The following is a 19,653-nucleotide window of genomic DNA, read 5'->3' as shown; positions in this document are numbered from 1 at the left end:
TCGCCCATTAGATTGTAAGCTCCTTTCTTAATCTGTACAGCGCTGCGTAACCCTAGTAGCGCTCTAGAAATGTTAAGTAGTAGTAGTAGTTAGTCCAATAAAAAAGGTACCATCTTCTTTTCTCTGTTTGATTTTTTTTTATTTATATTGATTACTTATACGGTCTGTGCCCTGAAAAGGGCAGGTACAAATCAAGGTAAGGTATACACAAAATGTGGCACATGTGAATTTATCTTGTTGAGCAGACTGGATGGACCGTCATCTACTAGGTTACAATATGTTACCTTTAAAAATGGCCTAACACGGCTACCGCATCTCTCTGCTCTATATTTACCCAGAAAACAGAAGGGCCAACCGAAAAGCTGAGTGCAATAACTTAAGCATCAGCCCCTTAATAAAACTCGGGCAGCAAATCATGCAATAAAGCACAGACGGCTGAAGGGCAGATCTTCAGCAAGGTCCCGTACAGCCATCACACCACGAATACACGCAAATCTTGACTACAGCACAGACGGCTGAAGGGCAGATCTTCAGCAGGGTCCCGTACAGCCATCACACCACGAATACACGCAAATCTTGACTACAGCACAGAGAACTGAAAAGCCCAGAGCAGGGGGGTCACACTGATATAGACACAGAACTTGAAAACGGCGCAAATCCTGCTAAAGCAAAAGAACAGCCCAAACTTGTTCCTTATCATACATAGCTTAAGCCGCAGGCTCCTTGATGCAACTCTGCCAGTGAATACAGCACAGACAGCTGAAGAGCAGGCAGCACACCGATGCACGCCAATTCTGAATGCAGCACAGAGAACTGAAGAGCACGCGTGAAACGTGAATACGGCACAGATGTGTGCTCCATCGTTCCCGGGAGCCTCTGACAGAGTGGGGGGAGGAGAAGTGAGAGGGAGAGAAAGACGGGACTTGCCACTTCCTGCCAAGCTTTCTTGCCTGTGCTGATTGGGCCTGGCGGCTGCCTATCACCCCCCCCCCCAAACTCCGCCCCCTGCAGCCAGAGACCAGCCTCAATGCTGCCTAAGAAGGAACTGAGTTCCAGGAAGAGACAGCTGTGCAAGTTTGGGGCAACATCTGGGCACATCAGCTTCCTGGATCCTTCTGCCTCCCCCTGCTGCTCCCAAACCCCCTTCATGGTAAGAACAACCCCAGATCGTCTCTCTCATCCTCCTAATTTTTCTTTGCATTTCTGTGCAAAGGGGCGAAAAGTGAACGAGGTTAGCAGGCACCAGGGTTAAAACGTGGAAAGGGGGGCCAAAGGGTTTTTGCGAGGCTGCTGCAAGGTTTCTTTTGATTCCTCCTGGTTTCCTTTCTCTTTTGGTCTGGCTGAAAGTGTTGGATTCCTCCTCCGAGCTGATAGAAAACGCAAGACGATGCATTTTGGGCATAAATCTTACTTTACCGCACTTGTACGTATCTATTCTCGCTACCCACTTTAGGGCAGGAATGAGGTGCATTGGTAGAGCTCTGTACTGGAATAGCAAGGGTTGCTGGCAGGCAGACTTGAGATATACTGGTATAGCAAATGTGTGTGTGTGTCTGGGGAGGAAGGACTCAGTACTGAAAGGCAGGAGTGACAGCCCCTCTGTGTTTCAGGAAGGGGGCAGGGCCGCCGAGAGACTGAGCCGACCCCGGGGCAAGGCCGCCGTGGCCCCCCCCCCCCATCCCTACCACTGTCGCCTACCTCTCCTGTTCTCAGGCCACCGGCGCTGCAGTCCCCGGTCTCACCTGCCTGCCCTCGGCTCCGTCGATAGCCCCCCTCCGTCCACCACCGTGACCGGGCCCCCCTGTATTCAAATCGGCAGCGCCTCAGTCACCTCCGTGTGAAAGCGGCAGATCGCCTCCCTTCGGGCCTTCCCTCACTGTGCCCCGCCCTCGCGGAAACAGGAAGTGACGAGGGCGGGACACAGTGAGGGAGGACCCGAAGGGAGGCGATCTGCCGCTTTCACACGGAGGTGAGGCGCTGCCGATTTGAATGCAGGGGGCCCGGTGGCGGACGGAGGGGGGCTATCGATGGATCCGAGGGCAGGCAAGTGAGACTGGGGACTGCAGCCCCGGCGGCCTGGGAGCAAGAGAAGGAGAGAGACCTCGGCGCTGGGCCCCCTTGGAGTTTTGTCCCCCCCCCGCCCCCCCTCTCGGCGGCCCTGGAAGGGGGGAATGTTTTTCTCAGGTGTGCGACTGTTCTCTCTTTACTTCCATGCAGGTTATGTTCTGAGGGAGTCACTACTGTCTTTTTAAGGAGTCAGACAGGAAAGTGACATGTCGGGCCCCCAGAGATCCCCGGAATCCCCTCGCTACTTCATCACCGTGAAGGATGTATATGGCAGCGATGAGGACGGTACAGTCAGGGTGGTGCAGGGCTCCCTGTTGCGGATGGAAGCTGACGACTCCCGGAGGGGATCCCGACGCCCTCCTTGGCTGACGGTCCTGGACACAGAGCAGGCGCTGAGGCTGGAACTGCAAGACCTGAGGGAGATTGGGGAACGCATCGCAGGGCTCCTGGAACCCGTCACCGATGGCGAGGAGCGCCTGGCTCTGGTCAACGATGAGTCCCGACTGCAGGGGCTCTCCCGCGTCAGGAAGGGAGATCGTGTGCGAGTGCAGGTGACCTCTGCGTCAGTGGACCGGGTCCTTGGTGTGGTGCGTTACCGGGGTCCCCTCGGCAAATCAAAGGGAGATTCCGGCATCCTTTTTGGTGTGGAATTATTGGTGAGTGGAATATCCCGTAGAATCTAACAAACACTTCCCTTATGTACACCCAATCTGGAAACCCAAATACTCTGCTGTCGTGAAATAAGCAGGAAAGATTTGTGAGGTCCCTTCCCCCAAGAGCTTACAGTGAGCGCCTCTCCTGGAAAATTCTATGAGGATGGTTGATTTGTTTTGTTATTTGAATTATTTTTCTATTTTTTTTTTATTTCACACCCCGAGAAGATACAAACTTTCTCTCAAACAGCAATTCCCACCCCTTAGGAGCCCTAAGCAAATACTGGTCATCACTTGAAAGTTATTTCTAAGGCATGAGGATAGAGAAAATGGCCACAGGTTGACCTTAGGTGTAAGGAAGGGATTGTAAGAGGGGTAGAAGGATGAGACTGGTGCAGCTGGGTGTTCTCCCACTTCCGTGTTATCTTATTAAGAATCTTGCAGTCACTGCGGATTGTAGGTATCAAGAGGGGAGGGGGGCAGTTTCTAGCGTTCCCTCTAAGGAGTGTGTTGAGTCCATTACCCACATTCCTACTTTCAGGGCTGGTATAGTAATAGAGTCCAGTTATAAGGGACAGACAAGTGGACTCCAAAGGGACATGGTATGTAGAATCTCAAATAGTAGCAACAGTGGAGGAGTGGCCTAGTGGTTAGGGTGGTGGACTTTGGTCCTGGGGAACTGAGTTCGATTCCCACTTCAGGCACAGGCAGCTCCTTGTGACTCTGGGCAAGTCACTTAACCCTCCATTGCCCCATGTAAGCCGCATTGAGCCTGCCATGAGTGGGAAAGCGCAGGGTACAAATGTAACAAAAAAATAAAGTAAAGAAAAACTTTCTCCTATTTGTTTTAAATCTACCATATTCTAGCTTCATCTTGTGTTCCCTGGTTTTGTTGTTGTTTGAAAGTTGTTTAACTATTTAAATCAATCCCTTCCTTCTCTGATGCCCCAATGTCCTTACCAAACATGCAATGGATTTCTTTTTCGCCCAAATTCTTTTTTTTCCCCCCCGTCCAGGGTTCAGCTACCGGTAAGGGCTTCACCGACGGCTCCTTCAAGGGTCAGAAGTTCTTCTCCTGTGCTGAGAATTCGGGTGTCTTCGTCCCAGTGAGCCGCATCGAACTGGCAGATGGTCCTGAACGTGCCCCTAGGTCCCGCACCCCTGTCGCCCCCCCAAAAGGACGCGGATATCCTGCTGCAGGAGGGAGACAAAATCTTCTTTGTGATGGAAGACAGCCGGCCGACCGGGACGGTGGTCTTCTGTGGCTACCTACCCAAGCGAGCTAAAACCTGCGCCTTTGTGGGTATCCTTCTGGTGAGACAGTCCCTCCCCTCCGTACACGCGCCTCTAGGAATTATTATGAGTGATTGCAGCCACTTTAAGGAATCTACAGCATCTCCTTAATGTGGTGGCAAACTGGATGTTGTGGAAACCAACCTGTGTTCTCTTTCTTTCTCTCTCTCTCTCTCTCTCTCTCTCTTGTATTAATTCCTTTGTTCATTTGGCGCAGGACAAGCCGGTGGGTAGCTGGGACGGGTACATCAATGAGAAGAAAATCTGTGACATCCCCTCACCAGACTATGGAATTCTCCTGCCACAGCACAAAGTGTTCAAAGGTGAAGTCCAGGAATTGGGACTGTTTTCCCGCTTGGGCGCGTGCCTAACAGTTTTGTCTCCGTCTTGGCTTTTCTCTTTCCTACCCTCTGCACTTACACACAGTCTCATGGGGGGGGCCCATAGCATAGCCGGAGAGTTTTGATTTCAGACTCACTATCTAAGTACATAAGTATTGCCATACTGGGAAAGACCACAGGTCCATTGAGCCCAGCATCCTGTTTCCAACAGTGGCCAATCCAGGTCACAAATACCCGGCAAGATCCCAAAAATGTACAAAACATTTTATACTGCTTCTCCCAGAAACAGTGGATTTTCCCCAAGTCCATTTAATAACGGTCTTTGGACTTTTCCTTTAGGAAGCTGTCCAAACCTTTTTTAACCTCCGCTAAGCTAACCGCCTTTACCACATTCTCTGGCAACGAATTCCAGAGTTTAATTCAGCATTTTAACAAGACACCTGTCATAGGTGATACTTTTTACCTGTGTGAACAACTGTATAAGGACTGGCATAGGACAATACAAAATACTGTATCTTGCATGTCAACATTTATTTCCCTGGGCGGCTGGGTAGTCTGAAAAAAAGATTCAACTGTGCCCCTTCCTGAGTGAAGGTGCTACAATCTGCTCTTTGTCCACATGGTGGCACCATTGCTCCTTGGAAGTGTTGATATTTCCACGGAGCAGAATTAAGAGGGATCCCGTTTAAATTACAAAAATATCAGATGAGCTTAGTTTTTTCCGCTGTGTTTAGTTGTCCTGAACGTTTCTCTTCTTCACTCCGGTGTTGAGTGCAGGGAGCCTTTAACTGCTTATAAAGAATTGCACATACCATCGGTGTAATTATTCTCAGAGCAACTGATGTGAGATTGGAGTGGGAGAGGTTTAACATTGTATTTAACATTGTTTGTTGGGTGGGGGGTCTCCTTTCTTGTTTGACAGTTTCTGGCAAGGATGAGACGAGCTCCTTTCTCTCCCGTGGAGGAGCAGATAAACTTCCGCAGAACCGGTTGCTGCACAGCAGACAGAGGGGTGAGTTGGGGGTGCGATCTCCTTTCCCGCCCTTTTCCCTTTCCAGGTGTTACCCTCCACCTTTTCATCAACATTGTTTTCATTGTTTTCCAACAATCCAGGTCAGATTTGGGCACAGGTGACATTAAAACGTGCCTCCAGCAACAAAATTTTGATAGGCAGCAGAGTGTTGCTGCGACACCTCCATCTTGGCCCTGGATTTTCGTTTGAGCGCCTCAGTGGCAGTAGAGACAGCTCAAACCAAAACTCAAGTGCGGTTTCCATAGTAATGGAGGAGGAGGTGAGGCAGTGGCATAGCCACAGGTGGGCCTGGGTGGGCCAGGGCCCACCCACTTAGATTTCAGGCCCACCCAACAGTAGCACATGTTTAGTGGTAGCTAGTGGGGATCCCCAGCTCCACCAGCTGAAGATATAGTAACATAGTAGATGACGGCAGAAAAAGACCTGCACGGTCCACCCAGTCTGCCCAACAAGATAAACTCACATGTGCCATTTTTTGTGTATCCCTTACCTTCATTTGTACCTGTCTTTTTCAGGGCACAGACCGTATAAGTCTGCCCAGCACTATCCCCGCCTCCCAACCACCAGCCCCGCCTCCCACTACCGGTGCCTGCTGCAATTCATTCTTGTTGCTTGCGCTGGCCTCACAGGCTTCCATCTGCCGCGTTCCACCAGACAGGACGCAGGCAGTGATGTCAGTGAGGGCACGACATGGCAGACGGAAGCCTGCGGGGCCTGCGCAAACAGCGAGAGTGAATCGCTGCAGGCGCCGAGGATGCCTGTACTGACTGGAATTCGTTGCCAGAGAATGTGGTAAAGGCGGTTAGCTTAGCGGAGTTTTAAAAAGGTTTGGACGGCTTCCTAAAGGAAAAGTCCACAGACCGTTATTAAATTGACTTGGGGGGAAATCCACTGCTTATTTCTGGGATAAGCAGCATAAAATGTTTTGTAGTTTTTTGGGATCTTGCCAGGTATTTGTGACCTGGATTGGCCACTGTTGGGAACAGGATGCTGGGCTCGATGGACCTTTGGTCTTTCCCAGTATGGCAGTACTTATGTACTTATGACATCGGGGAGGGACAGCGTTCAGAGACAGGACTGCAGATGCCGGGACCCCGCAGAGGACAGGGAGAAGATGTAGGGTAACATAGTAACATAGTAACATAGTAGATGACGGCAGATAAAGACCTGCATGGTCCATCCAGTCTGCCCATGCCAAACTCATATGTGTATACCTTACCTTGAATTTGTACCTGTCCTTTTCAGGGCACAGACCATATAAGTCCGCCCAGCAGTATTTCTCGCCTCCCAACCACCAGTCCCCGCCTCCCATCACCGGCTCTGGTACAGACCGTATAAGTCCGCCCTCCCCTATCCTCGCCTCCCAACCACCACCCCCTCTTCCCCCCAACTGCTCCGCCACCCAATTTCAGCTAAGCTTCTGAGGATCCATTCCTTCTGCACAGGATTCCTCTATGCATATCCCATGCATGTATGAACTCTGTTACCGTTTTCATCTCCACCACTTCCCGCGGGAGGGCATTCCAAGCGTCCACCACCCTCTCCGTGAAAAAATGCTTCCTGACATCTTTCCTGAGTCTGCCCTCCTTCAATCTCATTTCATGTCCTCTCGTTCTACCGCCTTCCCATCTCCGGAAAAGATTCGTTTGCAGATTAATACCTTTCAAATATTTGAACGTCTGTATCATATCACCCCTGTTCCTCCTTTCCTCCAGGGTGTACATGTTCAGGTCAGCAAGCCTCTCTTCATACATCTTGTAACGTAAATCCCATACCATCCTCGTAGCTTTTCTTTGCACCGCTTCCATTTTTTTTAACATCCTTCGCAAGGTACGGCCTCCAAAACTGAACACAATACTCCAGGTGGGGCCTCACCAATGTCTTATACAGGGGCATTAAAACCTCCTTTCTTCTGCTGGTCACTCCTCTCTCTATACAGCCTAGCAATCGTTTAGCTACTGCCACCGCCTTGTCGCACTGTTTCGTCGCCTTCAGGTCCTCAGATACTATCACCCCAAGATCCCTCTCCCCGTCCGTGCCTATCAGACTCTCCCCGCCTAACACATACGTCTCCCTTGGATTTCTACTCCCCAAGTGCATCACTTTGCATTTCTTCGCATTGAATTTTAATTGCCAAACATTAGACCATTCTTCTAGCTTCTTCAGATCTTTTTTCATGTTTTCCACACCCTCCGGGGTGTCCACTCTGTTGGAAATCTTGGTGTCATCCGCAAAAAGGCAAACCTTACCTTGTAACCCCTTGGCAATGTCACTCACAAATATATTGAACAGAATCGGCCCCAGCACCGATCCCTGAGGCACTCCACTACTCACCTTTCCCTCCTCCGAGCGAACTCCATTCACCACCACCCTCTGGCGTCTGTCCGTCAACCAGTTCCTAATCCAGTTCACCACTTCGGGTCCTATCTTCAGGCCGTCTAGTTTATTTAAGAGCCTCCTGTGGGGAACCGGGTCAAAAGCCTTGCTGAAATCTAAGTAGATGACGTCCATAGCACGTCCTTGAATTAATTCTCCTGTCACCCAGTCAAAGAATTCAATGAGATTCGTTTGGCATGATTTCCCTTTGGTGAAACCATGTTGTCTCGGATCTTGCAACTTATTGGCTTCCAGGAAATTCACTATCCTTTCCTTCAGCATGGCTTCCATTACTTTTCCAATAACCGAAGTGAGGCTTACCGGCCTGTAGTTTCCAGCTTCTTCCCTATCCCCACTTTTGTGAAGAGGGACCACCTCCGCCGTTCTCCAATCCCTCGGAACCTCTCCCGTCTCCAAGGATTTATTAAACAAGTCTTTAAGAGGACCCGCCAGAACCTCTCTGAGCTCCCTCTGGGGTGGATCCCGTCCGGCCCCATGGCTTTGTCCACCTTCAGCTTTCCAAGTTGTTGATACACACTCTCTTCTGTGAACGGCGCTCTATCCACCTCATTCTCAGGTGTACTTTTGCCAGTCCCTCTCGGTCCTTCCCCAGGGTTTTCTTCAGTGAAAACAGAACAAAAGTATCTATTTAGCAAATTGGCTTTTTCTTCATCATTTTCTACATAGCGTTTTGTTGTATCTTTTAGTCTCACAATTCCCTTTATAGTCTTTCTCCTTTCACTAATATACCTGAAGAAGTTTTTGTCTCCCTTCCTTACATTTCTAGCCATTTGTTCTTCCGCTTGCGCCTTCGCCAGACGTACCTCTCTCTTGGCTTCTTTCAGTTTCATCCGGTATTCCTCCCCGTGTTCCTCCTCTTGAGATTTTCTATATTTCTGGAACGCTAACTCTTTAATCTTTATTTTCTCAGCCACTTGCTTTGAGAACCATATTGGTTTCCTTTTTCTCTTGCTTTTATTTACTCTCCTTACATAAAGGTCTGTGGCCCTGTTTATTACTTCTTTTAGCCTGGACCACTGTCCTTCCACTTCTCGTATGTCCTCCCAGCCCATCAGCTCCTTCCTCAGGTATTCTTCCATTTTGTTAAAGTCAGCTCGCTTGAAATCCAGGACTTTGAGTTTAGAGTGGCCGCCATCCACATGAGCCGTTACATCAAAACAAACCGTTTGATGGTCACTGTTTCCCAGGTGCGCAGCCACTCGGACATTTGACACACTATCCCCATTCGTGAGCACCAGATCCAACGTGGCTCCCTCCCTCGTGGGTTCGTTCACCATTTGTCTGAGCAGAGCACTTTGGAAAGCATCCACAATCTATCTACTTCTTTCCGATTTCGCAGACGGAACCTTCCAATCTACATCCGGCAGATTAAAATCTCCCAACAACAGCACCTCTCTTTTCTTCCCCAACTAGATCTTTATCTAGTTCTTCCAATTGTGTCGGGGGTCTATAGACAACACCCACGTGGACCAATGTTCTATCCTCTCTTTTTAAGGTGATCCATATCGCTTCTTCCTTTCCCCAGTTCCCTGTCATTTCAGTTGCTGGGATATAATTTCTCACATACAGAGCTACTCCTCCACCTATACGTCCCTCTCTATCCTTCCTAAAAAGATTATAGCCTGGTATGTTTACATCCCATTCATGGGAACCATTGAGCCATGTCTCTGTGACTGCAACTATGTCCAAGTCAGACTCCAAAATCAGGGCTTGATTTTGAGTAAGAGTGTGAGTGTGAGTAAGAGTGTGAGTGTGAGTAAGAGTGTGAGTGTGAGTAAGAGTGTGAGTGTGAGTGTGAGTAAGAGTGTGAGTAAGAGTGTGAGTATGAGTAAGAGTGTGAGTGTGAGTGTGAGTATGAGTGTGAGTGTGAGTAAGAGTTGAGTAAGAGTGTGAGTGTGAGTAAGAGTGTGAGTGTGAGTATGAGTGTGAGTAAGAGTGTGAGTGTGAGTAAGAGTGTGAGTGTGAGTAAGAGTGTGAGTAAGAGTGTGAGTGTGAGTGTGAGTGTGAGTAAGAGTGTGAGTGTGAGTAAGAGTGTGAGTGTGAGTGTGAGTGTCAGTATGAGTAAGAGTGTGAGTGTGAGTGTGAGTGTGAGTAAGAGTTCCTTTTATCTTGCTGTATCATATGCCTGGCATAGACTTCCTGAGCCTGTACGTCAAGCTCCATTTCTGGCCGTCTTCAAGGAAGGAAGGGGGTAGATGAAAACAAAAACCTCTCATGTTCTTAAAAATGTGTGTGGTTGGGGGAAGGGCCCATCCAAAATACCGAGTCCAGCTACGCCTCTGCCGGCGAAACATGTCCATATCGGGCACTTGTGTGAGAGTCCCGGGAGCTTTGAACAACCAATAAAAGTCTGTTTTTCCTCAAAAGGTCTGTTTCTTTTTCTGTTTCCTGGTTAAGTAAAAGAAAACAAATAACACCTACCAGCAGCCACTATGCCAAGAAGTCCTAATACATGGAACGCACTGTGCCTCTTATTGTATAAGAGTGTCACCTTGGCTACACTGACTCTGTTCCTCAAACTCTTTTTGTCTTTGAGCAGCAAAGAGTACCTTTAGTTTGAATCTCTTCCTAAAGGCGGTTAATAAATCCCAATAAATAAACTTCTCGAGTGCACTGATGAGTGGCTCCTGCATTTGAGAAGCAGATTGGTTTGATGAGGGGCCTAAAAGTGCTTCTCCTGCTGAGGGCGAAGGAGATCAAGGTATTTAGCTCTGTTTCAAAATAGAGAAACAGTAACAGTAATAATAATGAATGCATTTTAGCTGGGTGGGCCTGATGGAAGCATAATCTCCAGTGGCTTTCACTGAACCAGCGTTAACAGGAAGTGGAAACTGCCACAGCCCACCCAGACGCTAAAATCTTTCATAGGGGGGTGACCTGTTAGTCTTGTGGAACCGAAAAGACAGAGACAGGTGGCAGCTTATAGACTAAACAACGTACTGAGATTTGAGTGTTTAGAAACATAGAAACATGACGGCAGATAAAGGCCATATGACCCATCCAGTCTGCCCGTCCTCTGTAACCCCCAATTCTCAGTTTGAGGACCAGAGTCCATTGGGTCAAATGCATGAAGTGAAGTTCAGGAGAAGATGCACTTGAGAAGGGGGGGAGGGGGGCTACGGAGTATCCAGAAGGAACTGAAAGGTACAGGGCAGGATGTAGAAAGGGAGAGAACAAAGACAGGGTGATCTCAGAATAGTTAAGTTCACTCATACCTGTAGTGAGCCATGAATTGATTTATTTTACTGCTTTTTTGAAGAAACTGGGTAATAGCCATTGTCCCTAATCAAGACTACGATGATGGTGTTAAGCTTTTTTTGATGAGTTGTAGCCCACCAGAGTTCAGGGTTATCTTTCACTTCTCCCTCTCTCTCTCTCTCTGCACATATCCAACAGACTGCTAAAACCTGTTGTTTCTTTCTCTATAATATCACCAAAATTCGCCCTTTCCTTTCTGAGGACACTACCAGAACCCTTATCCACACTCTTAATCACCTCTCACTTAGGCTATTGCAACTTGCTTCTCACAGGTCTCCCACTTAGCCATCTCTCTCCCCTTCAATCTGTTCAAAATTCTGCTGCACGACTAATATTTCGCCAGTGTCGCTATGCTCATATTAGCCCTCTCCTCAAGTCACTTCACTGGCTCCCTATCCGATCCCATATACAGTTCAAACTCCTTTTATTGACTTACAAGTGCATTCACTCTGCAGCTCCTCAATACCTCTCCACTCTCATCTCTCCCTACATTCCTCCCCAGGAACTCTGTTCATTGGGTAAATCTCTCTTATCTGCAACCTTCGTGTGGCCCCCTGAATGCCAGGACCTCCCCCAGGCACCTTGTCATTGGTGTCTTGTGTCCGCCCCACAGATGGTAAACAAGCCAAGTTCACCGAAAGCCCAGCGGAGGAACCTCTGCCTCCACCCGCCCCGTCTCCTGTCTCCGAAGAGCGCCAGGCGTCTCCCAGCCCCCAGGAAGAGAGCCTACTGCTGTCGTTGGGACCCGGCTCCTTGGCTGAGAACCTCCACTACCCCCCACTAGAGATCAACTCCATGGTGGAGGTGCACGACCCACCTATCTTTGGGGTAATCCGCTGGATAGGGGAGCACCCCGATTTTGCAGAGACGATAGCCGGCTTGGAAGTGGTAAGTGTCTGGGGTGATGTGGTGGAGGATAAGACTGCGGTGACACTATTTCACGCCTCTGCATTGGTTGTCTCCCCCTCCCTCCCTCTTTGCTCACTAGGAAGATCCCATGCCTTCGGTTTGCACAGATGGTACCTACAGGGGTTCCCGCTATTTCCACTGTGCTCCCAGCAAAGCTCTGTTTGTCAAACTGCGACACTGTCGGCCAGACTCCCGATTCTGCTCCCTACAGTTCCCTGCCAATCAGGCCCAGCACTGCAACTCCATAGGTTCGTATGGGGAGGGGGAGGGGAGATGCTGAAACCTCATAGTTGAACAATCCGAGTCTAACCCAGAGCATTTAGAAAGCTCCTGGCGCTTTTAAATGATCGTCCCAACATATCCCAGGATGTGTTGAGAGAAAAGCAGGACTGCAAGTTCCAGAATGCACTGCATGGAATGACAGCAAATGGAGTGAAGGGCTCCTGTGACACCTCCTGTCCTCTCTTTTCTCCCTACCCTTTACCTTCAGCATTCAGGGACTACGCAAGTGAGAGGGTGGATGAGGACACCCCCCCAGACACCGGTCCTGAGGGAGGGGAGCAGCTCATGGGCTGGAAGAAAGGAATTCAGGGCCACTGTAATTCCTGTTACTTGGATGCTACACTCTTCTGGTGAGTGGTGGAGGAGCCCCTTACCTCAGTCTTTCTGTCTTTGGCATCCATGTCTTTTCCTCTCTCCCACCCCACCCCCTCTCTCTCTCCCACTCACTGTCTGTCTTCCTGCTATTGGCATTATCTTGTTTCCTCTGTCCATTACTCTCCCCTTTTGTCCATCTCTCTGTCTCTCTCCAGTATGTTTGCCTTCTCTTCTGTCCTGGACACTATTCTCCTGCGTCCCCGGGACAAGAATGACAGCGATTCATACAGTACTACACGGGACCTCCTGCGTACTGAGATAGTCAACCCTCTGCGCAAGTGAGTACCTGAATGACCCTTCTCTCCCGTCGACCTACCGTGAGTCCCACTAATTAACTGCACAGAGGAGGCAGAAAAGTCAGGTTCTCCCCAAGTGCCAGGAACACTGTCTGATCTAGATTTCAGTTCTAGTGCACATTGATATATGGATTAAACCTGTGTAAACTTTGATTCCATTATCTTGGAATATTTATTTATTAGGATTTATTTTCCGCCTTTTTGAAGGAATTCACTCAAGGCAGTGTACAGTAAGAATGGATCAAACATGAGCAATAGGCAATTAGAGCAGTAAAAATATTCGAACAACAATATAAAGTATGGCATGGTGTACTACTTGCAATGACAACACAATATGTACTAGCTGAGATGATATTTAACCATCTCTCTGAACTCACGTGGAACTTTCTTCAAATCAATCACCTTACTTTCTAATTCTTCCTACTTTCTTACTCATCTATATGTTCCATCTTTGCTTTACCCTTCACTATCAATTAAAATGTCCTATTACATCTTGTGTTGACATTGTAAGTAGTATACCATGCCATACTTTGTATTATTTGAATATTTTTACTGCTGTAATTGCCTATTGCTCATGTTTGATCTATTCTTACTGTACACCGCCTTGACTGAATTCCTTCAAAAAGGCAGTAAATAAATCCTAATAAATAAATTGTATAAAGCATGGGAATAGTATTCCTGTAAAGCAGTGTAATGATCTGAGGTGCAGACTGTATAGCAGTGTAAGCACTGTATCGGAATGATCCTTACAAAGGAGGCGAGGGGGGGATTTCAAGTCACTCCACTGGAGGGGACACTTACCCTCTCATAATTTTTTGTTGTCCTCTACCTAGGAATGGTTATGTGTGTGCCACCAAAGTGATGGCCCTGCGGAAGATCCTTGAAGTGGAGGGTCGGTCCTCAGGATTCACCAGCGAGGAGAAAGGTGTGGAAACGGTGGGAGGGGTATGCTGAGGACTGATCTCTTATGTAGGGAGCAGGAGCCATAAATATGGAGATCTCTGCAGTAATCCAGTTTCTCTTTCAGATGCTTAAAACACAGAACACTCTTGTTATGTGTAGTAAGTTGTGACATAGAGATGTTTTTACTGGAGTAATATTAGAGAAGTCTGAGAGTTGGCTGGCATGAAACATGGCCTATCCTCTACCCAAGATATTTATTTTACTGTGATCATCTCTCAGTCCACCTGGGATTGTCTCCTCATCCAGCTTCTGCTCTCTCCACACAGACCCAGAGGAATTTCTCCATCAGCTCTTCCAGGTGTTAAAGGTGGATCCACTGTTTAAGATTAGGTAAGGAAGGGACACTTCTGGGATGGTTCAGGCCTTCTGTAGTGAATGTTCATCTGCTTAGTCATCCTCTCTTGTGTCTTCATATTTCTAACACCATCTGTCTCTAGGTCTTCTAGGGTGAGTCTCTTTTCCTGATTCCAAAGGGCCTGTCTTGTCCATCTGTCCTCCATTCTCTTGACAACCTACCCATCATACCTCCATTTCATCAGGTCTTCAGGGAAGGAACCCCATGGCTGCATCTTCTACCAGATTTTCATGGAACGAAAACAGTCTGTCAGCGTCCCCAGTGTCCAGCAGCTCCTGGAGTGGTCACTGGTCACCAGTGACCTTAAGTTTACAGAGGTGAGAGGTCACATGTCAGTGGAGGGGGTAACTCTTCTCTCCAACTGTGACAGTTTTAGAAGCCTTTGAGCCACAGGTTCAAATCCCACCATGGTCAACTTAATGAGCAAGGACCAATTTGTGGTGTTCTCGCAATAATTATTCAGACTTTTCCATAACTTGGCCTGCGGCCTGGATGACCTTCCCTAATGTACCCACAGCAACTGTCTTTCATTTCTAGATCTTCGTTTGCCTCCTTTCCGGCTACAGACATGCTTGAAACTACCAACTGTTGCTGCTCAGTTCCTCTGTGATGTTTCTACTTACAAATTCCCTTTTACCATCCCTTGCTCTTGGAACCAACTTCTTGTCCATCTCTGGATATTTCCTCTGTAGTTTTCTTTGGCCCACAGCTGAAGATGAAAGATTGATACAAGTCATATGGGTACAAGAGAGGAAGGAGAGTTTCCTTTCTGACAGAACAGCAGATGAGGGAGGAAAGCCTGTAAGGTTAACTAGTCAGCCCAGGTTCCTCCTGGCACCAGTCAGCCCTCCAGTCTTTGTGCATTTTTGGACTGCAGGGCTGGTTAAAAGAGAGAGAGAGAGAGACCTCCTGGAATTTCTCCTGCTTCAGAGGACCATATTATTGCATCAAACCTGTGTTCGGAGTGCTCAGGTGAACTAAGAGAAAAGAATAAACCAGATGGCCTTTGGAGGCCTGTCCCAGCCATAGCTTCTTGTGCTCTTAACATGACGAGAAGAACTGAGTTTTTAGGGTGCTTTCAGGAAAATTAGATTACGCACAGAGTTGTCCCACAACAGACCAGCGGTATTAGGACATCTAATAAACAGGGACATTCTTTCTGTACCCACTCCCCCCCCAAAAAAAAAAAAAATTGATACTCTAAAAAAGCTTTGTAATGATGAAAGGATTGACCACGGAGCAATCTTTCTCTGTCTCCCATCTAGGCCCCCTCCTGTCTCATCATTCAGATGCCTCGGAACGGGAAAAACTTCAAAATGTTCACTACTATCCTGCCTACGCTGGAACTGGACATTACCAACCTGCTGGAAGACAGTAAGGACCAGCTATGCCCGCAGTGTGCTGATCAGTGACACAGTGGGCCAAGAGCAAGGAATTTTAGTAAACTCCTGAAGCCGAGGAATTGGCGGATAGATGAACGAGAGAAGCGTTGTTTTAGAGGATGAGAATCGGTTGGAGAATGGATGGCCAGAGGTGGTAGACTGGTGAATGTCTGGGTAGATTGGAGAATGGAGTGGTGAACAGATTAACTGTAGGATGTATTCCTAGATGACTGGATGGGCTGGTAGAACAATGCCTAGATTAATGGGTGGTTCTGTGGGTATATAAAGGTACTCCATGAAATCGAATGGATAGACAATGATTGAATGTTGATGGATGGTAGTACTGGTGAACTAATTCTTGGGTGGGTGGGTGGGTGGTAGGTGAATAGGTTGATAGAGATCTTATTCCCTTTCAATGTCCTCAGCTCCCAGGGAGTGCTGCATCTGTCAGGCGCTAGCCCTTGTGGAATGCAGAGATTGCTACGAGGACCTCAACATTACACCCGGTGGCATCAAGCAGTACTGCATGATCTGCAACAAGCAGGTAAGGTCATTAAACCTCGAATTCTAGAAAGTTGCACCCCTAACTTTCCAACTTAATGACTTGGCCATTAATTGGCCTTAACAGCTAATTATTGGCTATAATTAGTGTTAAGTGGCAGTTAGGCACATAAATGCCTTTGGTCGCAATTTTATAAGTTGTGTGCTCAAATTCAAGAGCACAGTCGTGGGGGTGGGGGCAGTAGACCTGGGAGGGTCAGGGCATGTTAGGCAGGTAAGCGCATGGATTGTAGAATACTAGCAGTTATGTACCTAACTGTATAAATTAGTCCCAAGCATTTATGAAAGCACTTGAGTTAGCGTAAGTATTTACGCCTGAAGTTAGGCGAGTAACTTAACACTATGAATTACTAGTTATGCACACTAACTGCCGTTATAGAATTCACACTTAGCACTCATCATCCTGACACCTAACTTGGGGCGATCTCTATAGAATTACCCCCAATATGATCATGTTGTGTTCTAGGCGTTCCCCTCCCCCCCAGTTCATCAAATGTTCCCAAATCGTGAGCAGTCAGAAGAAAGTTCAGCTGGAGTTAATGTCTTCATGCTGTGAGTTTGTTTCCCATGTTGTTTTTCATGAGGCATTAACTGTTGAGCATCTCCACTGCAGTGGCGTAGCCAAGGGTGGGCCTAGGCCCACCCACTTTGGACTCAGGCACCACCCAGTAGCAGCACACCTATGATGTGGCTGGCAGGGATCCTCAAGCCCCACCAGCTGAAAACTCCCAACAGTTGTCCCTCCTGCGTACCTTGTAAACAGCAGCAAGAAGCAACTGATACATACTGCTTGCACCGGCCCCTCAAACTTCTCTCTGATGTATTCCCACCTATGTGGAAACAGGAAGTTGCATCAGGGAAGGCTGTGGGGCCAACATGAGCAGTGTGTATTAGTTGCTTCTCACTGCCAGTGAAAATCTATTTAAAAGGTATGCGAGGGAGGGGGATGTTTGAGAGGCCATTTGGAATGTAGGCGAGAGAGAGAGCGAGAGAGAGAGAGAGAGAGACCAAATCACCTGTGGGACAGGGCACAGTTCTTCTGCCCACCCATCTTGGGCCCAGGCCCTCCCAAAATTGGGTGTCTGGCTACGCCCCTGCTCCACTGAGGATGAACAAGAGACATGGGATTACATTACAGAATGAAGATTTAGGTTAGATGTAGGTAGCATATTTTGATGTGTGATTGTTGCCCGTGCCTATAGAACCCATTAGAGATTTTGAGATGTAGGCTGTTTCTCTCCACAATGAGAGCAACGCATGGCAGTAAGGGAGGAATGTGCTCTTAGTTTTAGGTGCAGCGGTCATGGAACAGTTCTCACTTTTTCTTTTTGTTCTGTATTGGCTGCCGGGGCACCAGGTCCACTGTCACCGGAACAGGAGAGATCATGAGCCGCAGACTCTGCAGCTGCCTGAAGAGCTCCTGGACCAGACGGGTTTTCCTAGTTTTGTCCCACGACAGACCATGCAGTTGTTTGCTGTCCTATGCATAGAGACCAGTCATTACGTAGCTTTCACCAAATATGGCCCTGGTGACGCAGACTGGAGCTTCTTTGACAGCATGGCAGACCGAGAAGGTAAGGGCAAAGCCTGTATATGGGGAGGGGGGTCACTCTCACCAGCTTCATTTTCTCCTTACGCTCCCACACACACCATCTCACTTTCTGTCTCCATATCTGTATTCCCGCAGGAGGCCAGAATGGTTTTAACATCCCACAGGTCACATCTTGCCCAGAGGTGGCAGAATACCTCAACATGAATCCCCAGGAGCTCCAGTCTCTGGACCTCAAATCTATGCCCAGCTGTGCCCGTCGCCTGCTCTGTGACGCCTACATGTGTTTGTACCACAGTCCCACCCTCAGCCTGTACAAATAATGGAGTCCACTGACTTCCTGAATGGCTTGAACAGACTCTGAGACATCGGTATATGGGGCATTGTGACCTCATCAGACACAGGCTTTGTGATGTCACTGCTCATTGTCAGCAGCCTCAGCCACGGCATAACACAGTTGTATTGTGATGTCACTGGGCACTGATTATTGACAATCATAAATATTGTGTGCTCAGACTAGAAGGTTATAGCAGATTAAGGATTGCCTTGTCAGCCTTCTAGATCTCTTAGCTCTGGTCATGCAAGCCGGCAATTTCAGCATGAGAGAAACAATACATCAGTGGTTCCCAAAGCTGGTCCTGGAGGCACCCCCAGCCAATCAGGTTTTCGGGATATCCATAGCCGCCGAGAGGAGGGGGGCAGGGGGGACAAAATTCCCCAGGCCTCCAAGGGGGGCCCGGCGCCGCAGTCCCACCCGCCCTCCGTTGTCGACCGTCTACCCCTGCATTGAAATCGCAGTCTCACCTCCGTGAAAGCAGCGCTGCAGGCAGCAGAACGCCTCCCTTCGGGCCTCCTTCCCTCCCTGTGTCCCGCCCTCAACTGACGTAACTTCCACGAGGGCGGGGCCGAAGGGAGGCGTTCTGCTGCCTGCAGCGCTGTTTTCACGGAGGTGAGACTGCGATTTCAATGCAGGGGGGCCCGGCCCTGTGGCGGACGGAGGGGGGGGGAGCGGCGGCAGCCACCTCGGGGCGGCCTTGCCCCGGGCCCAGCCCAGTCTCTCGGCGGCCCTGGGGATATCCACAATGAATATTCATGAGAGAGATTTGCATGCACTGCCTCCACACTGCATGCAAAACTCTCTCATGCATATTCATTGTGGATATCCCGAAAACCTGACCGGCTGGGGTGCCTCCAGGATCAGATTTGGTAACTATTGCAATAGATTTTATCCTTCGGATGCACACTAGATCTTTTTAAAAATTATTTTAAGGTAATTTGTGGGTTTTCTTTCGAGGCCTTCTCTGTTAAAGTGACAGGAGACAAATGTGAAGAGGCTGCAAGAATGACCTGACTGCATTGTTTATATCTCTTTTATACTAAAGTTCAGTTAAAAATACAAATGGCTGCATATTGTTTTATTTTGAAATCCATTAACAGCAGGGGAGCTGAGTGTTTTGTTACATGCCTGGCTGTGAGATACCAGGAATGGCTATCCTGTAACATATCCTACCAGGGAGGGAGTTTGCAAGTTTGTTATCTATTAAGTAGCCGGATTGAAGCAAGCAGAGGGCCGGAACACCAGATTAAAATGAAACGAGCAAGCACAAAATGGGAAAATCCCTGACATCAGTGGCGTTCCAAGGGGAGGGGGCGGTCCGCCCCGGGTGCACGCCGCTGGGGGGTGCCGCGGCGCGCGCCTGTGGGCTCCGAGTTCGCTACGGTAATTTCGGTGGTTCGCTGCAGCTCCCTCCCTCTGCCCCGGAACAGGTTACTTCCTGCAGCGCGCCCCTCCCCCCGGCAAAATGACACCCCCCGCCCCAGCGGCGTGCACCCATGGGGGTGTCATTTTGCTGGGGGGGAGGGGTGCGCTGCACCCGGGGAGGGGGGCATCGGCGATCCGCCCCGGGTGTCATCGAGGGTAGGAACGCCACTGCCTGAC

At 48.8% G+C, this 19,653-nt stretch overlaps 1 protein-coding gene across 1 annotated transcript; it reads left to right on the top strand.

Moving 5' to 3' along the window:
* Nucleotides 1-1,051: 1,051 nt before the first annotated feature.
* Nucleotides 1,052-18,402, top strand: LOC115457992 (ubiquitin carboxyl-terminal hydrolase CYLD-like). Its single transcript, XM_030187734.1, is given in 17 exon segments — nt 1,052-1,150; nt 2,218-2,723; nt 3,737-3,895; nt 3,897-4,034; nt 4,231-4,336; nt 5,277-5,366; nt 11,656-11,930; nt 12,031-12,199; nt 12,442-12,583; nt 12,764-12,886; nt 13,738-13,829; nt 14,134-14,197; nt 14,407-14,539; nt 15,488-15,596; nt 16,030-16,148; nt 17,523-17,739; nt 17,853-18,402. Coding segments are annotated over 16 exon segments (2,571 nt in total). The 5' UTR covers nt 1,052-1,150; nt 2,218-2,273; the 3' UTR covers nt 18,038-18,402.
* The last annotated feature ends 1,251 nt before the right edge of the window (nt 18,403-19,653 follow it).

The sequence above is a fragment of the Microcaecilia unicolor genome, chromosome 14 (genome assembly GCF_901765095.1).
Source record: "Microcaecilia unicolor chromosome 14, aMicUni1.1, whole genome shotgun sequence".
Lineage (NCBI taxonomy): Eukaryota > Metazoa > Chordata > Amphibia > Gymnophiona > Siphonopidae > Microcaecilia > Microcaecilia unicolor.
This window is presented reverse-complemented; position numbering and strand designations above follow the sequence as displayed.